This window comes from Montipora capricornis, chromosome 10 (genome assembly GCF_036669925.1).
Source record: "Montipora capricornis isolate CH-2021 chromosome 10, ASM3666992v2, whole genome shotgun sequence".
Lineage (NCBI taxonomy): Eukaryota > Metazoa > Cnidaria > Anthozoa > Scleractinia > Acroporidae > Montipora > Montipora capricornis.
Window position 1 is genome coordinate 51,052,987 of NC_090892.1, and position 20,000 is coordinate 51,072,986.

Consider the following 20,000-nt stretch of genomic DNA (forward strand, 5'->3'; position numbering starts at 1 on the left):
AAGTTCCGCAATACTTCAACTTTGCTGACGTCATTGACGACTGGGCAGAAAAGGAAAAGGTGACAGGTTTCTTTCAACAAACCTCAATCAGTAAAATACTTCCTCACGATAAAGAACAAAGCTTTCCATATGTATCTAAGCCTTATATGCCTAATCTGTCAATTAATTAATTAATTAATTAATTAATTTTATTTATTCGGTTTCTTTATTTATTCATTTGTAAATTACTTAATTAATTAAGTTTTTTATATTTATTTATTTCCTAACTTTCTTTATCCATGGTACAAAAAACATCAGACAAGAGGTAAAAGTTAGTGGCGGTTATCTTTGTTTTTCTTTTTTAAGTTATTAATTATTAATTAATTAATTTATTTATTTAGTTAGTTAGTTATTTATTATTTTCTGATGCAAACCTGTTTTTGTGATCGGTTCATGTCCTCACATAGCACGGTGACAAGGTACACTACAATCCTGCTCTATGGTGGAGCGATGGTGATGGACAAGAAGTGAAGTGGAGCTTCCAGGATCTTGCCTCAATTTCAAAAAAGTATGATTCCTCTGGTAGCATGTAAGACAAACAGTGCTGAGGGCCAGTCTGTCCCTCTTTTGTAGAGCCAAAGAATTAGCTTTAAGAATTGCTGAAACCGTAGTAATTATTTCAAACACACGAAAAAACGAAAGAAATAACTGTCAAGTCCTCGTTTCATTTAATATGTTGTGTTTAAAACGTGTCAAGCGCCGGCTCCGCCGGCTAAACAATCAGATATTTTCGTCCAACATGGCGTTTGAAGAGCATGTTTGACGTTTAAATGGCTACCCATGTTTGATATTTAGATCAAACATTTTCATCCAGTAATTTGCTTCACTGAACAAATGTTTGATCGTTTAGTTAGCTCAGTTGGGGGAGCGCCGGTCTGCGCAATGGCACGCTGTTGAAGTACAACAAGGCCACTAGTTTCTAAAGGAACTGCTGTGCCGCGTCGGTGAGAAAAGGCGTTATTAAGTTAAGGTGATTCCTCAGAAATAAAATTTACCGATGAATTTTTTTGAAACTTTCCCTGAATGTTCTCTACCAAGCACTGTTTCGAAAAGCACAAAAAATATGATAGGTCACCATTCTCGCTTAAGAGATGTGACGGGCCAATCTTACCCAATTTATGGCTCTACTCGTTCTAATCACGCGCGTTATTTATCGGTCCAAGTTATGTATTGCGGTAGCTCGAAGCATAATTTATTAAATTAATACTTGGGAAAAAACCTGACAGGTAGAAAGTGTCAAGCATATGGAACAATATCATGTGAAATTTATCGCAATTTCACACCATTTAAACGTCGTCGACGTAAAGCGTTCGCATAGTCGTTGTTTTCGGTTCATAATTTGCATTCTAGAGTACGATTTTTTACACGCTTTCACTTTATATCATATCACTTTGTAATTTTTTTTTTTTTACTTTTTAAATCAAAGAAAACGATATGTAATCTATTATTAAGCAATAAAAAATATAGGTCATCATGCTCGTTTTAAATAAAAATAACATTTATTTCGCGATGGTTCTTAGCTTGAGAGAAATTTCTTTCGTTGTGTACGTGCACGCCTTCATTTGCGCGCGCTAATGACGCGAAATCGTGCGCCGTTGGGATGCGCAATGCAATACTGAGGAATCACCTTAATAGATTTCCGAATTACCATTGGCGACATTCCCAAAATTAGTTTTGGTGCTCATTCTTTGAAATGAAAATGAAATTTCATTTAGAAGCAAATTAAACTCATTTCATAAGAATTATATACAGAGGATATTACACGGTGGCGAGAAGATATGAATTTTATGTTCGAGTGGCAAGAACAATATCTCACGAGTGAGCGAAGCGAACGAGTGAGATATTGTTCTTGCCTCGAGAACATAAAATTCATATCTTCGAGCCAACGTGTAATGTTCTTTTTATTATATGGAGACTAAATATTGAATATTTCCGATTTTATTGTGTTTCAAAGTAGTCAAGTTTTACAAATACGGCTTTACAAATACGAAGTGGCGTATGGAATCTACGAGTGGTTTAGTTCCCAGTAAAACACTCTCCTCCATATAATAATATTATTTATATTTTATTGTAGATGTCTCAATCTTTTAATTCTGTATTGTATTTTATATTAATATGTGTCCTCTTATTAGTATTGGTTTCTCTTAGGCGCTACATGGTTGGACACTTAAATATGTATTCTATTCTATTGTACCTGTCCTCGCTTTGATAAAAGGTTTGCGCTATCATCAACTTGTATGTGAAGTTGATTAAGATACAATTGTTAACCTCCGTAGCAAATTGCGACCAACTGACAATACACTGAGCATTGACCATTCGTCGAGAGGAAATAAAAGTGACTATTATCAATCAATGCTTAAATTAAAGGGTAACGATCGAAACATCGGCTTTTAGAAATTCGTTATTGCATTTAATTTACTTTATCAACTTCGCTTTGGCAAAACCAGTGATATGGCTGTGCGCATGCCCTGCGTACAGAGGTGGTTTAAAACTGGGGAAGCTTCGCGTGCCGTTTTTTTCTGTCGATGTGAAATGCGCGCTAAGCTGCAAAATAAAACTGTTGGCTGCTACAAAATTCAGCTTAAGGTCATTCCCCTGAAATAGGACTGACAATAGATTTTCGTTCAAACTTTGCCTATTGGTTGTTCATCTTAAGGGAATTTAAATAAATTGTCAATAAAAAAGAGGGGTCCCCACATTTGTTTAGGAGCAGGAGCACCTTGAAATACCCCATAATTCCTTAAAATATGAGCTTCAGAATCGTTATTATTTGTATCGTTCATGCCATGTCTTGTGAGAGGAGAAAAAAATAGGGAGAAAGCAAAACAAGAAATATAACTATAGATATACTGTATCAACTTCAAGGAATAATTAAATATATGTTTCATCATAAAAACACTCATTTCTAGTCGACCGTGATTCAACTTGTTACTAGCATGCAGCGATCTCGAGGCCACCATATCTGTTCAATAAGTTCACTTTTCCGCTGATTATTTATTTTTGTGCGATAGAAATTTGTTTATATTCCTGTTTTAGAAGATGTTTATATTCCTGTTAGAAGGTGATTGCTAGACTCAGAAAAAGAGAGAAAAACTATAGGTCACCATACTCGTTTACGAGAAAATGACGAATTATCTCTCTCACGACCCAAGCCGTAAAGAAAACTCCGCCATTTTCTGTATGTGCGTGCGCTAATGACGCAATAAATCGTGCGCAGTAAGGATGGGCAATGCAATACAGGGGAATGACCTTAAGTTTATCAATTACCAGGGCAGCAAATGTGCTCTACACAGTCGCCAACGTCACATCAGGAGACAGAGTGATGGTTTTGGTACCCAGAATTCCAGAGTATTGGTTGATGCAAGTTGCTTGTTTTAGAACAGGTGAGGGAACCTCCAAGTACAGATCTCCATCGTAAGATATGAGTAATATCGTAAGCAAGACACCTTCAGTCACCCGTTTGGTTGTCACACAACTCTACCCCTGACGGACCGCTGTAATTAACCTTTACAGGACTAACTTTTCAAATGCAAGGAGACGAATGTAACTTAGACATCACTTAAAGGCTTCTTGTAACAGAGAATGGTTATTCTGTTATTGCGTTACTTTCTTTTATTGTTTGCGACATGGAGAATCACCTTAAAACAAAATCTTAAAGTGTTAACATTAATTACAATACTGTCACCTTTTTTACGACAATATATTTTTCTTTCAAATGATGTTATAATGACACTATTAATATTTACAATTCTAAAATCAGTAACAGTACAAACAATAGTTTTCTGACGCAAAGTTTACCTAATCAGCATAATTTTAATGATTATTTTTTTACATTTTAGGGGCAATTTTAGTTCCTGTTCCAACTAATATTGGCTGTGCAGAGCTACAAAGAAGAATTTTCCTAATCAAACCTACGTGTTTCGTGTCTAATGGCGTCATTGAAAACAATTTACTGAATACTATTGATGAGGTTAGCTTTCCAAATGTCTACCTTGTTAAGAAAATATAAAAAGCTTGCGTAAGGTTCAGTTAGGAAGCAGAGGCGAAATAGCACTGACAGAGCGACAGGAAATGAGGAGAGAAAAAGAGAGGGTGGTTGGAAAGGGAGTCCCCCTAGCTTTTTTTAATCATGTTTCAAAACCGCCGAACATTTGATAAGCATGATAAGGTGCAAATTTTCGCAAAGTTTAAAAAAATTATGTAGGTCAGTACGACTGACTGGCTTAAATTTTCGAAAAGTTAAGGTGGCTCTGAACCGTATCTAGAGAAAATTTTTAAACTTTGCCAGAAATTACGTCTTATCATGCTCATGAAATGTTGGTAATATAAAACCCATGTCTTATGGTTATTCGTAAAAGTGATTGCTGTGGGACAACAGCAACGGTAGACGACCTGACACAGTTAAATATTCCAAGTGTTACCCTTTTTGTTGTTTTTACAGCGAATTTGCACCAATTATTTGAAGAAGTGCATGTTTGTCAGGTTATGGAACAGCCTATCCAGTAACCTTCGTGCAGCAACATCTTTGCAAGATTTTAATCTTAACATACGTCACCACAGTTTTGAATGCGTTTTAACACGGCATCCTTGTAAAGGAGCGTTTAGTATGTAGTTTAGGTTACTTAGTTCAGTTAGGGATGATAAGCTGATCTTTTATAATTTTAAAAATCTTTGCTGCAGATGGATTTACCGTGTACAAATTAAGTTATCATTACCATTGCCATATCCGTAATCGTGTCACATATTTTCATTAGTTTTCTAGTTCATCTTCCGCTGTCAAGTGTAGGTTGATGTTCAATAGAATGAAAAATAGCAACAGGTAATTCTTGATAAGTAATGTTGACACTCAAACGATAAGTACAATGCTTTCACAACACTTGCCTCTTTTCGTCTGTACGCTTTCTGACAAAAAGTTATCCAGATGTAGTCATTTTTAGGGGTCTCGTTACCCACCCTGCCCATTTACGCCTGTTCGTCCCGTTTCCAAAATTCATTTTCTGCCACTTATCCTAAAATTTCACGTCTTAAATCCTGCCGTAGTTCGTCGTAACGTTAAAAGAATTCCGTTCCCAAGCAAACAGGCCTCTGTGCATGGAATTGTGCAATGACTTTTCTTAAAAAAAGACTGCTTTGGGGCAGGGAGGGGGGGAATTATTGAGAAGCGTTTTATTGAGTATTTGTTTTGTTGGTGTTGTTAGAAACAGTTGGCTCTCTTTCGATGAGCTACTTCAACAAGCCTCAAGCGATTATCAGGCGAGTTTAAATTTTTACCTTTTTATCGTAGAGAACATTTCATGCCTAACTGATCTTGGTCAGCGGTCAGGAAAGATGGCCACGTATTTTCGTAGCTCCGTGGAACTTAATGTATCCACTTAATTAATTAGGTAATTTTTACATGTTTCCAACTGTTAGGGCAAGGTATTAGTTTGACTATTTTTGCCCATTTCTCATTAAGTGTTCATTATACTTCTCTGTAAACCTGTTTATGTTTTAGAGAATAAACTGTCTGTCTGTCTGTCTGTCATGCCTAACTGAAACGAAACTATTTTGGTTAATATTGTCAGAGTGACATACTCAGAACAACCCTTCAAGTTCTGTCGTGGCTGAATCGCAATCAAAAGCGGGAGGCAACGTTCCCTCCAATTCCTCAGTAGGAAGCTAATGGCGCTCCTAATAGTACTTTACTCTTTTTGTAAAAACTTTAATACCATAATAAGGGAAGCTTCGAATCATTTAATTCTGGTGCTACTAAATCGGACTTCGTTTATTTCAAAGTGGGTGGTTACTTTTTAAACGAACTGTTTATTCGTTTATCATAAGTCATGTCGTAATGACTGGTTGCAAGGATTTTTCAAGGAGGGCGTGAAACAAGAGAGTAACTGAATTTTCCATTCGTATAGGGCCCATATTACAGAAACCGAGCCACTATAGGCATGTCATTTAAGTGGTTGTATGGAATACTTTCAGAAACTTATCCCAACTGATTTCTTTTCGTTTATTTCCTAGTCGGTCAATTCGTTAAGTTCTGCACCAATTGCAATAGTCTTCACAAGTGGAACAACAGGAAATGCAAAAATGGTGGAACATTCACATGGTTCTTGGGGTCTTCAAAACCGTACAGGCATGGATAGGTATGGTCACATCCAGACTGACTTGAACTTCATGGTTAAATAAGAATCTTATTATTCTGTCACTACGCCATTTTCTCATTAGGTCAATGAACGCGTAATGAACTTTAGTGTGACCGGTTTACAACAGAAAAATATGGATAGAAATCGTTTCCATTGCAAACGGGGTGAAACTTGTATCGCGAGGATTCAATATACAAGCAATGAGTGCGAAAATACGAGCATCATTCGGTGCAAAAACCTACTGTATTTGCAAAAACTGGTTTACTTCAAATTTAAAACTAAAAGCCAAAGAGAATGACATGATACTGGAATAATAATTACGTTTTTCGATTGTCGAGCGTGTCGTGTATGTCACATTTCATGCATGTATATCATGAAGTAGGAAAGGAGCAGTATGGAAAGGGGAATAAAGAGAGCACATGGTTGACTCGTTGTGTGTTTCTTAGAAACTAGTTTCACTTCCCCAATCCTCTAATTTATGTACTAAGAGGACACAACAGAACGATCTTTAATATTTTTTCGCGCTCATTGCTCGTATTTTATTACGCAACTCGCAAAATATCCGCGTGTATTATGCATTGTTATGCCTCCCAACTCTAATACTTTTTCCGATTGGAGGAGAACGCGTCACGTGTCGTGGATCAAAACAGTGCTCACTAACTCCCAAGGGCGAACAAAACTCACTAACTCCCTAGGGAAACAACACCATGAACTTTCCACTCGCACGTGATCAGGTCGTGCTCCTTGAAACCGCGGCAAATTTATGAGCGAGCCGGCGTAAACCAAACTAATTTTGAGTTGGGGAGTATAACAAAACACTTAATGACTGGTCCCGCGGAAACAGTGAGTTTTGTTTCCCTTCGACCTCAATGTTTCCCTCGGCAAACATTGAGGGTCTCGGGGAAACAAAATTCACTGTGTCCCTTGGGGCCATTCATTTAGGTACCCGAGACATCTCTCCGAGACAACTTTACCGAGCGTCTATATGAGAATTGCGTGACCTAGACAAAGTTGACCCTACTTAAAGGGGCTAGGTCACGCAATTTTAGGCAATTTCAACACTGATCTAATGGTCATAGAATTAACTAAAATATCAAAATAACTGTTCAAAACTATAGAAGAACTCTAACAAAACACAGGGAAGCCAAGAAGGGACATGGGTGGGCAAAACTGGGGAGGATTGAAATGGATTGAATTTGGGTAAATTTGAAAAACGTCGGCCCACCTTTTTTCAAATTTATATCAGTCTATATCAAAATGTCATTTACAAAGATGGAAAATCATTCTCAGTTGTTATGTGGCCGTGATTTTGCAAATGAAAGACTCTTGCTCAGCTAATTTGACGTTTAGAGCTCATAATTAATTATGCACATATTTTAAGACGCGTCTTTCAAAGTAAACGTATCATCCTTTGTCCTTTTTTTTTTATAGTTCGTTTTTATTAAGTGTAGTTGCATTTTTACATTCAGAAAATGGACTGAGAATCTCAACGGAGTAGTAATGTGTAGTGTAAATGAAAGGCTGTTTTTGAATCGAGAGTTTCCGTTGACTGCAGTGAGAATTTGGGCGGGAAAAACCTTTTCATTTGAAAGCGAACGCTATCAACATATAGAAGCCCCCAAATTGTTGCTTCTTTCATTTTTGTTTTATGCGTGCGCATTTAAGGTTTTGCTGTCTCGTCTCGGGTAGTCGAGCCAAACTGTTTACATGCGAAAGAGTTGTCTCGCCTGTCAGCGGTTACTCTACCTGCTGAGGCGAGACAACTCACCTCCCCGAGTTGTCCCGCCCTCCCGAGTTGTCTCGCCCACCTCATGTAAACGGTTGATAGAATTTTTTAAAGAAATGAGTGGAAAAATATCTCGCCCAGGGTAACTCGGGGGGGAGGGTCTCGGTTACCCGAGACCATATAAATAGGGCCTAAGTGCTTAGTAAACCATCGAACACGGTTGTATGTATTACAGCTTTTCCTTGGACATAATTATATTCACAAGTTGTTGGGATCTCAGAAAACGAGCAATTAAAGAGATCCTATTCAACAAAAAAAGGCTCGTCTGCAGATAAAAAGCCGTTACTTCAGTCTTGAGTTTCTTCAATTGTTTTCTTTGTTTTATTAATTCGCTGACTGTGTTTCAGACTCGGCATGGGAATCGTCGAGTCCGATCTTGTTTGGTCGCAGAGTGGAACAGGTTGGGTCATACTTCTGGCGATGGCCGTGTCCTCGTGGTCTGTTGGGGCAGGAGTCTTCGCTCATTACAGAAATCTCAACGGCAGAGAAGCTTTAGAAATTCTTCTCGAGTTTCCCATTACTTTCACTTTCTTGCTGCCTAGTATCTACATTAACGCGGTGAAAGAGGACCTCAGACGTTTTCATTTCTCTAAGTTAAGTAGTTGCATGACAACTGGTGAACCGATGGATAAAGAAGTGATGCTCAAATGGAAAGAAGCAACGGGAATTGACATTAGGAGTATTTATGGACAGACAGAAGCGGTAAGGTGTAATATTTGGAGATCATTTGGTTTACAGTGGGAAGCACGGTGCCCTAGTGGGTAGCGTGCTGGACTTCGAATTGAGAGATGCGGGTTCGATTCTTGGCCGGGTATTGTGCTTCTCCCCCAAGAGTATAAATGGATATCGGCAAACTGTCAGGGAAACCAGACGAAATGCTGCTGGGTTACCTGCGATGGACCAGAATTCCGTTCAGAGGAGGAGTGGCAATAATCCTAGTCGCTTCATGCTTCAGAAACCGGGATAAACTACGGCTTAAATGGGCCACTAGACCCATAGTACTCCACAGTTTTCACAGAGAGTAAAATAGATTAATAACACAGTTATGTAACACAGATGTTAAGACACGCTTCTTTTTTGAAAGCATCAGTACTTTACCCAGCTTATTATTTCAAAAAAGAGAAAAAAAAACATTTCAACGCGAAATCATCTTCACTTTACAGTGGCAAAACGACTACTGGCAGCCATTTTGTCCGTCGAGGTGATTATCGGCTGATAATCCGAGATAGCGAGCCAATGAGAGCGCGCGGTTTTGTATAATCACCTGTGTATTTATACTAAAATACCTTAATTAATTTTGATAGTGTGATTACAATGGACGGTCGGGTCTCTCTTGGAGAGGGACCTCTTAACAACAGAGGTCTCTCTTAACAACGAATGGGAGGTCTCTCTTAACAACAGTTGAACTACATATGAAGAGTTAAATTGACAGTACTGACGGCCTGTCAATACACTATTGTGTCTTTTTGGAAACAAGTAGACACAAAGTTGGTACAAAGTGATTCTCTCTAACACTTCACCGGAAAGGGGAACATGTTGATCTTAAAACGAGTTGACTGTTCAAATAACATACTTTTCGTCATTTTATGACTCAGTAGGTAGTTGAACAACCAACTATGTTTTACATTTTACAACCAGAACTTAAAAACATATTTTACAGGTTATGGTCAACGGAAAGTTCCTCAAAGGGGTTAACTGACTAATTGCTCATCAGAGTGAATGTTGAACTCAACTTGCTCGAAACCGAGGCGAAATTCCCCGGTAGCGACAGTGAGACTGTTAGAAACCACTGAAACTTATGCCTTTTTTTAATTGAAGGGTGCATTATGCTGTACGCCAAGGAACGGTGAAGTTCGAATAGGATCTGTTGGACAACCATTTCCAAGCGTAGATCTGGTGGTAAGTTTGCGGGCTGACTGATGTTCAATTGAAAATGCGCTTCACTGTGAATGCCAAGTGATTGACTTTATTCATTTTGCGGACGTATTAGTCGTCCAGTACGTATTCGTGTTACGCATAATATTCGTCAAAATAAGTGCGGAAACTAAACTGAAATGTTATTTCTGACGAATGAGCTTGCGTATAAGTCCGAAATAACTATTTTGCCAGAACAGGACACAACGTGGCCTGGGTCCCAGGCCGGTGCATCATGGGTAGAAAGAAAGGGGCATATAAGAGGGAGTGTAGCACGTGATAGTCATCTAGGCCTCTGAATTAACCTTGTTCAGAGCTCCTTTTTAATTTTAATTTTTCAGGTATTTTTAATTTTAATTTTTTATTTTTACTGCACTATCCACTTTGTAAAGCCCCCGTAGTATTAGTTAACACCCCAGCCTAAACTGCCGCGATACATTCCTATACGGGGATTTTCGTTCAAAGTTTTTGACACCCCAGCCTAACTGGCGTTAGCCCTTCGTCGGAGCGAATCCGACGAAGGGCTAACGCTCGAAACGTCAGCTTTCGAATCTCTTTACGGTGGCCAATTCACATTTTCAACTCAGTTGATAAAAGCAAATTATCTTGTTATAGTTCCCACCGACGCAGCACCACAGTTTCGTTAGAAACTTACCTCCTTTGTCATGTTTGTGCATGGGGATTTTCGTCCATAGTTGTTGACACCCTAGCATGACTGGCATGTGTTTACATATCTATTGGTAATTGGTCTAAAGTTGTGGACAAACCAGGCCATCTGCTAGTTTTATGTAAATTTCTTAGCTCTGTAACTTTAAACACATTATATTTGTCTATGAGGAAGATTTTGGTCCAAAGTAGTGGACACTCTACCTATAATAGCAGTCAGACATGTAAAGCCCGTTTAGTTTCCGTTTTGTCTGTGCATGTCCTACTTGTATATGTAAGAAATATCCCGGCTTGTCAAATACACATTGTATTCACATCTACTTATATTAGATTCTTTTAGAAAACCAACTATCCTTTGATGTAGTATAGGTATCTCACGTATATAAAATACGTCAAAATAAATTCAGGAAGCTCATAAAAGACAAACCAAAATAGAACTTCAACGAGGAATTGAAAATCATGTTTATATCAAATCTCTCTCACAGAGACCATTTTTGTCTGCGCACTACTGATTTCTGAATACTTGGGAAACTTAGCCATTTCCCAAGTAAAAGGTTTGTATTTAGATCCAAAACCTCACCACGAACGACTCACTGACGCAGAAACGCAGCAATGTGGCGTCACAAAGCAGAGTCTCAGTTCCACTCCTTCCATTAAATTTCCCGGTCATTTTGGAAAGGTTTTCGTGAAGCCATCGGCCGTCTTCGTAATTTTAAAACTTATTTTTACTCTTTTTTATGCAAGGTTCAGAAAAGAAATTTTCGCATAAGTTTTCTTTTAAGTATTTTATTTAACATTTCGTCGCTTTGAAATTGCCGCAGAAAAGATGTCTTTATTTTGGTTCATTTGACCTTTAATGGAGAGGGCTCATACTCTGATGCCAGTATTTCTTGTTGTTTTCAGATCACTGACGATAATAACCAAGAAGTGTCTCCAGGTCACCATGGAAGAGTTATGGTTAGAGTAAAGCCGTACCGTCCTGTGCCATTCTTTACTCATTATGTGGTGAGTTAGATGGAGAGAATGGAATAAATTCAACTGTGTGTACTTTAATTTATACACTGACGCTACTCTAAAATCCGAGGGTAAATAAAGTATTCACTCATTCACTCACTCACTCTTTAATTTTCTCAATATATTTCCGTTTTCTTTTGAAGTTTTAAATCGAAAGCCCCGTTTCCAGAGTACTTACTAGCTACAAAATGCTAGTGGTCTAAACTGCACAAGATTAGGAAAACTTTCAAGTCCCCATAAAGATGAAGTTTTAGTTATGGATGCAAATTGCGAAGGTTCCCTTAGTGTAATATATGTATGGACTACGGAACCGCTTGACCACTGACTGTGGACTGGGGACTTGGCTATGGCTATACCCAATAGCACCCACCCCTCTTTCCTTGCTCCCTTTAACTCAGATGTTAGGAAATATCACTTTCGGTTTTAGTGTTTGGGAATTAAAGTGATTTATCGATATCTGCTGTTTTGTCACATTTGGCACTTGATGAAAAATCACAATTTTTCATATTTCGCCTAGAAATAGCCCATGGTAAACCTACAAACCTGAAGGGATTTTTTATTCTGTCTAGGTATTTGATCCTGACAAAAATCACAAATTAGTTACAAACCCCAGCTGTGGAGGGAAACACATTAAATGTAGTGATTCAAACCTTATCATAAAATTCGCTCTGTTCAATCTGCATCAAAGTAAGACTTCAGTTTGAGGCTAGAAATTCATTGTTGAGGGGTTTGCAAGTCTTTTGAGACCAATTATACCTCTGTGGTTTATTAGGGACTGGTCAAGAAGTATAGGGGGGTGGGGGGTGGGCCGGAGCAATTGGAAATGTGGCAGATAAAAAACACATGACCCACCCCTTACTTTGGGCACAAAACTATTTGACCCACCCCTAAATGAAGGCTGAAACGTACGTGACCCACCCCCTGATAATATATTTTTTTGTTATATAATCCGGCAGTTATACCACATTTGTATATGAGGTTGTGGTGGTGTTGATTTACAGTTAGGTTTGTTGCTTAACCAGATACAAAAGCATGTAAAACTAACGAGAATATTATTTAACTCTTTCAGTTTTTGTAAGCCATGTTTAAGTGTTGCGAAGTTTGCTCAATGGCACAATGCTGTCACTGTTACTCTAACTGTTTATAGAGGCAAGTCTTCATCTGAGCTTCATCTGAGATTTCTTTTTTTATCATTTTAATTTCGGTTTAACAGTTGTATTTTATGAACAAAGATAAAATTGTACGTCGTTAAAGCTGCCATTCTTTAAATTTATTCTTAGCTATTTCAACAGAATCAAGCCCTCGATAATAGGGTGACCCACCCCCAATGGGTCGCTGACAATCGAACGACCCACCCTTGCTAAGGGCTCAAACACTGATGACCCACCCCCTTTCTGCTCCGGCCCACCCTCCCCTATACTTTTTGACCAGTCCCTAATTATCAATTTCACGACGAGCCGCTTAAAGTCAATAAAATTCGCTTCCTAAACAAATGAATCATGCACACTTTTTCAAGCGGCAAATTCCCCGGGCAAATTGGCTACCCGGTAAAACACCAAGACACCTAAAATTCTGGCATTTTCAAAGAGAAATGTCATTGTAAAACTTGGTATAAAAATTACCTTCGGGTTTTTCATCAGCGCTAAGTACTAACGCTCTCAAAATGCTGGTAATCACAAATCTAACCTGATAGAAACGAAAAAAAAGTAACGATTTTAAGAGCATTAGTACTCAGTGGTGATGAAAAGTCCGAAAAATAATTTTTATACCAGGTTTTACATTGATATTTCCTCTTTCGAAATGTCAGAAATTTAGAAGCTTCAGGGTTTCTTTTTTTTATCGGGTAGCGAAATTGTCAATTGAAAAAGTGTGCACAACTAAGATTTTTGATGATGCCCCGTCCACACGTATCAGGAGATTTCTGAATCCGCAACTTTTCTTTCCGCCAGGTCAGTTCTAAGCTTCCCACAGGCTACATCAGGGGAAAATATAAGAAATTCTGATTTTCCGTCATGTTTTCATTTGAAGCGAAGAATATAAGGTTGTGGGCGAGTGTCTAAGGAAAACTGTAGATCACCACAAAAAAAAAAATTCTGAATAGGAAAAATGTTAGACAAAACAAGTATTACGCGTTTTCTTCATTAACAGGATGATCCTCATAGAACAGCAGCTTGCTTTTCTGGAGACTTTTACATCACAGGTAAATCGAAATAAGGCGGCACGTTTCAGGCGCCGAATTTTTCACGGGACGCACTTAGTTCGAATTTGGAACCACTCAGGCCCTGTTTTCAAGCAGGTAGGGTAACCCTAGTGCTAGGGTTACCCTAGCAGAAGGGTTACCCTAGCGCTCCAACGTCTCTTCTTTTTTTCATCAACGTGTTTACAAGGCAGCCAGGGTTACCCTAGCAGTAGGGTTACCCTAGCGCCAGGGTAACCCTAGCAGCTTGTAATCGCTCAAGCTAGGGACAACTCGCCTACCCGGGACAACTTTTTAATAGTTTCCAGACCCTTTGAATGTTGACAAGAAACGGCCATCATGGCGGACCTCATACAACGCGGTGCTCAACGCATTATAATCTTCCTTTTCTCTTAGAAACAGTAATCATTTCAAGTGCAAGGTAGGTAAGAATCGTTTCCTCGAATAACGTCTTCCACCAATGATCTGTACGGCCAAGTTTTGTTCGAGATCTTCGTGGAATTACTCTCCCGTTTCACATGTTGCATTCAAGTCATTCGAGCGAGTGAAGTATTGTATTGTAACTTGTTGCCGTTGTCTAGAAATAAGAAGGTAACATAGCAGCTTTCCATGACTCTTGCCCGGAGCAATAACAGGCAGCACAGACAGGAGAATCGAAGTACTTAGAAGAACACTTCTCTTGTCGGTCATTTTGTTTTTGTGATTTTTTTTTGTGATTAATTTTTCCAGAGTGCTAGGGTAACACTACCTGTGAAATTTCGCTTCTAAACCCGGGCTGTCTATGACCCTCCTGCTAGGGTAACCCTAGCACTAGGGTTACCCTCCCTCCTTGTAAACAGGGCCTCAAATACAAAATTACGCCTACTGATCATCAACAGACGTCCAACAGGCGTCGACCTTAATTAGCTGTTCCGACCCATAGCCGTTCATAATGCAGCGAGTTAAACTACTAGTAAAACACGTCATAGTAATTTAGATGATTTATGCATTAGGTTCGGCAAATGAAAAGTTCGGCCCCTAAATCAAAGTTCTCCCAAAACCGTCACGCTTGGGGTCCAAATTGAAAGGACCGTTCCTATTTGGCTCAGACGCCAAATTCTGAATTGAATGTATTAGGTTCAGCTCATGAAAAAATCAGCATCATAAACGGTTCTAACTTCCTAGAGAGAGAATCCAACCTACTAACCACCTCTACATAACCTACATAACCACTTCTCTATCATCTGACTAGCACTATAATATCGGGACTGTATTACGTCTGTTCTTAATCAATATTTCCTCTTCAAACCTTTACTAAAACTTTAGCTTTCAGACTTTATCTATCATTGTGATGCTCATTTGTTTACTTTTTCGTGCATAAACACTAAAGAGGAAGCTAGTCTGAATGGTTTGGGGGGGGGGGGGCTGGTCTAATGATCCTGGCCGAGTTTAACGATCCCCACTCTACGATCCCCACCACAGTGACCCCCTTAGTGCCCCTTAGTTGAACTTGTTCTCGGAACCTCTGCTATTCTGCCAGTAAAAGTTTCAAACCGTGTTAGTTACGTTTATATTATTTTCTTTTCATGCCTCCAAAGAATTCTAGCTAGGAAGACAGAGCGTGTGTAAATTATGATATGCTTTTCGGGAACATTTCTTATGAAAAAGTCATCGCTCTTGATCTCATAAAAATTCGTCAATTGTCTATTCAAATAACTAGGTGATATTGGCTTCAAAGACGAGGACGGTTATTTCTGGATTTTAGGACGAACTGATGACATTATCTTTGTAAATGGGTAAGAAAAATTACTTATTATTGATAATTATGACATAATTTATCAGAAAACTACACTGGAAAGGTTTGTATTTTACCAAAACATTTCTCAACTGATCTTTAATTTTAAACATAAAATGTAACAAGGAATTAAGACCAGGGGACTCTAAATATCGGGAATTGACTTCCACAACTGAAATCACGGATTTCTTCATATTTTTTCCTGGAGAAAGACGACCCATCGTTCGATTAAAATTAAAATTATCGTTTCAATAATCTGCAGCGGGCTGCACTTTTGACATCATTGGTTCAATATGACAAAGATTCTTTTCGATTTTGGTCAACAGCAGCTGTTTATGGTGAATTATGCGTGTGGTTTTAACCAATCAGAAAAGGAGAAATATTTTGAATGAATGATAATGCTAAATATTGCACTTTGAAAAAAGCCTGAAAATAAGGCATTTTTTGAAAGCAGTTTTCGCACCTTGGTACACGGAAATTTGGAATTTTTGCAAAGCCTTGTTGTTGTTCAACTCATATAAAGAATTCAGCTTGAGCGATTAAAAAGCCATATAGTGAGACATGTGCAAGAAAAGGCTCTTTACTCGTAATTTACACTACAATACGAGGGTCACAAAATTGTAGCGGTACCAGTAGCGGTAAAAACAATGGTCTAATAAATCTGGTAACCGCTCAATTTTCTCATTCTTTTCCCACCTTTTTATCTTATTCACTTTTTCCCGAACTTTTCGTTTTTCTATTTATAAATGAAAACCATTTGTAACTATACCTTGATAGACTGATCCGCCTGGACAAGCACTAGCTATATTCGCAGACCAGTCCAACTGTAAAGTGTAAATTAATAAATAAAAGTTATTGATTGGTTGATTGATTGATTGATCGATTGATTAATTGACTGATTGGATATAACAGATTTTGACATATTGAGACCGTTTTTAATTAAGCTGCCTGTTAAAGACACATCGTAAAAATGCACTCGCCCCTCAAAACGCACACTTAAGTAAGAGAAACAGACAGTACACTACTGCCCTTCCTTCACCCCCTCTCCTTTTAACCTCCATTCCCTCCCCCACTTCCTTACGATACGTTACCACCACGTGGGAAAAGGCTCGGTGCTTTCGCTCTGTGTTTTGCTAAAACTACCGTGGTTTCCGGTTAGAAAAAACTTACTAAGGTAAGGAATAATTCCAAAACATTAAGCACATTATTTGATTGTTGCTTCCTTCTTAATACGGCCTTATTCTAAAGGCGAATTTTAATGTGTAATTCGGCGATCAATATCAGCTTGCGAAGTGACTCAAATTTCAAAAATACTCCAGCTGTTCTTGATAGGGCCATTTATACGATAAACATTAGCCGCAGATTACACATGCCGCATCTTACATAAGACGCGAACTGGACCATTTATACCAGCGCGGCTTATATAAGACGCGAACAGCTCGTATGAGTGTTTCATGGCTTATATTCGTGTTGTGTTGGTTCTCATAGCAATCGCCGCGGAATTGCGCAAGCTCTCGCTCGAGCGCGGGAAAACCTTGCGCTTTCGGTATTACGTAAGCCGCAAACAAGCTGCGATACCGGTTATACAAGTGGTTTGGCAGTTTATTTAAGCCTAGCTCAAAACCCTACTGTTCGTACGGTAAGTATGCGTCTTATGTAAGCCACAGCTTGTCGTATAATCCGGGGCTCATTTTTCTCGCATAAATGGCCCTATTGTCTCACGAGTAGATGCCTCCAAATTCAAAAGCCTAAGAGAATATGCTAGAAAAGCAAACAAAAGCAAAGAAACGTGAAAGCTGACGTGTGTTGCTAGCATAGAAAACCAATGACGTGAAAGTTGAAAGCTGACGTGTGTTGATGTCCGAATGACAAAATGTCAAAGTATCTCCCTTTTTTTCCTCAAATGACCAGTTTTGAAATTATTCTCAGAATTCCCCATTTTTTTACGCCCAATGTGTAGTTGAAATGATAGATCTTCCCCGGAGTGTAGTCTCGTTTGGTGAGGCCATTTACCAGAGTTCTTTTTTGTGCCTTGAATTTTTATCTAAATTCAGAGGTGGTGACATAGTAGTTATATATGTTAAAAGTTAACCTCGTTACTGCCTTCCTCTGCCTTCCTGCATACTAATGAAGTGCCTTCCTGCATACTAATGTGGATTTCCGCATTCTAACAATTTGTATTTCCTGCATATTAATTCGGTGTAGTATACTTTATGGTTTCTCAACTGCCCACGCTGACTTTTTATACGATATAAAACAATAGCAGAAATTTCACATTTCATTCAAATTTCCGTGTACAAAGGGGCGAAAATTGCCTTCAAAAAATAGCCTATATTTAGGCTTTTTTCAAAGTGCAAAAGGTAGCAATCGGGCGCTTCTAATCCAAAGTGGTTGTAATTGTGATACCAAACATACAGATAGAAGATGATTTTAGTAGAGCCAGCCGTACTCTTTCTCTGAGAGTGTTATGAATATGTTCAAGTTTTCGGCTGAAGTTATGGCAGTCTTAGCGTGAAAACCCCAATTCTACTTTTTGTTCGATTTCTCAAAATCAAAAACTCTTTGGCAAATTTTAGTGTTATTTTCGAAAAGAATCCACCAAAGTGTTTCTCCTGGCAAAATATGACGAAATCTGTGATTTCAGTTTTCTTAATTAACCAAGTGGAGTATGATCGTCCGGGTGAGTGTAGTCCTGAAAAGGACTGTTTGAGATGACTGACGTTTCGACAACCTGAGCGGAAGTCATCATCAGAGTCAAGTGATTTGTGTAACGTCAACGTCAGTGGATGGTATAGGGGACAGCTATTCTTAGAGTTATGTCGTAGAGTTAGAGTTAAGTTTCCAAAATCTTGAATTCAAGATTTTGGACTGCACAAATCCTGAATTCAAGATTTTGGCAGTCCAAAATCCTAAATTCACGATTTTGGACTGCCAAAATCCTGAATTCGTGATTTTGGACTGCCAAAATCTTGAATTCAGGATTTTGGCAGTCCAAAATCGTGAATTTAGGATTTTGGCAGTCCAAAATCTTGAATGCAGGATTTTGGCAGTCGTTAACTCTAACTCTAAGTCATAACTCTACTGAAATAACTCTATTGATAGTTAACCTCGATGGTATATATTTCAGTTTTGGTAGGCAATTCTCGATATTTAGGGTCCCCTGATCTTAACAATTATTAGAAGCCAACTCGATATTTGTTATTGGCGGATAGTTGACAAATAGGAAAACAAATCCCAGAAAACCAACGAAAGTGAGCCTTCCAGTTCCCCAGTTTCGATATTAGAATTCAGAATTTAGAGTTACAGAAAGTGCCCATTCAAATTGCTGGAAACTCTTTGTTCAGCTTCAAAATCATACCAGGCAAAAGGCGTCGACTTTTTCTGACCTGGTGAACAAAACGTTTTCTAGCTGCGACCAGTTCTTTGTTCTTATCATTGAATAATTGCTTTATATAAACTTTCTCAGGCTTAATATAAATCCACATGACGTCGAACACTGCCTTTCAGGACATCCAGCGGTTTTGGAATGTGCTGTGGTCAGCAGTCCTAACACAACAGGACAGGTCGGGAATATTTTTTGTCCAATTATAAATAATTTGTCTTGTAGTTACTCTCGTAAACTCGTGCATCAGGCGTTCTTTTTTCAGAGGAGCACGATATTGTAACAGTCCCACTGTACTTGACCCTGACAGGTAATCCCCTCATCCACTTCCACCTAATTCACCTCCCACAAACTTGGACGTTGGGGAATGGACTTTGGGAGGCAATGATTTTGCTATCGTTAACAAAAAAATTACTCTTATTAGAATGGATTATTTAAATCCAATTCATTTTTTGAAGGAGTGCGCGAAAGCTTTTGTCGTGTTATCCAGTGAGTTTCAAAACAAAGAAGAGAATGAAGTGATAACCGAATTGCAAGATCACATGATGAAGAATGCAGGAGCCTGGATGAAACCTGCAAAGGTGAGACTTTGTACATGATTTTAGCCTAGTTCCGGTTCAGATGTCAAACCTCTGATGAACTGCAAACAAATAAACTCAGGGGTTGAAACGCGTAGCTCTCCCTCGAAATAACCAAAACCAAGCTTTTGAAAAGAACCATTCTGGAAAATGATATCGTGTATTGTCTGCGAAGATTAAAGAATTCAAGCAACCCTGAATCAGTTGTAAATCAGTTTAAAATTTCCACTGCTTCAAAGTAATTAATCATAAAAATTGTGGTTGGTTTAAAAAACTCTTATTTCCCAATAATTCACTTGTCAAGTTGTTATTGGACAGCTTGTTATCGGACAGTTCAACAAACCAATCACATTCAAAGTTGTAGTTTAAATAAACCAATCACTACCAGCAAACCCATTTCGACTGTAGTCAATTTCAGAGTGACATTAAACAATTTATGCATCCTTAATTTGTCAGTTTTTTAATGTAAATTTTCCTCGTTGTCACATAACTTGCCTATTTTTCTTTTCTCGGAAATTG

The 20,000-nt window shown here is 38.5% G+C and overlaps 1 protein-coding gene across 3 annotated transcripts in view; it reads left to right on the plus strand.

Moving 5' to 3' along the window:
* The window catches only part of LOC138018850 (acyl-coenzyme A synthetase ACSM4, mitochondrial-like), a 49,436-nt gene that overhangs the window by 15,206 nt on the left and 14,230 nt on the right, over nt 1-20,000 (plus strand). For all 3 annotated transcript variants that reach the window (XM_068865531.1, XM_068865530.1, XM_068865529.1), the window contains exons 2-15: nt 1-59; nt 447-547; nt 3,310-3,422; nt 3,879-4,009; nt 4,794-4,858; nt 5,238-5,292; nt 6,046-6,170; nt 8,304-8,658; nt 9,775-9,855; nt 11,440-11,541; nt 13,699-13,750; nt 15,447-15,522; nt 18,988-19,084; nt 19,362-19,484. The exon at nt 1-59 is cut by the window's left edge and continues 53 nt beyond it. In XM_068865531.1, the coding sequence (XP_068721632.1) occupies nt 1-59; nt 447-547; nt 3,310-3,422; nt 3,879-4,009; nt 4,794-4,858; nt 5,238-5,292; nt 6,046-6,170; nt 8,304-8,658; nt 9,775-9,855; nt 11,440-11,541; nt 13,699-13,750; nt 15,447-15,522; nt 18,988-19,084; nt 19,362-19,484 (1,535 nt within the window). The remainder of the gene's footprint in view (nt 60-446; nt 548-3,309; nt 3,423-3,878; nt 4,010-4,793; nt 4,859-5,237; nt 5,293-6,045; nt 6,171-8,303; nt 8,659-9,774; nt 9,856-11,439; nt 11,542-13,698; nt 13,751-15,446; nt 15,523-18,987; nt 19,085-19,361; nt 19,485-20,000) is intronic.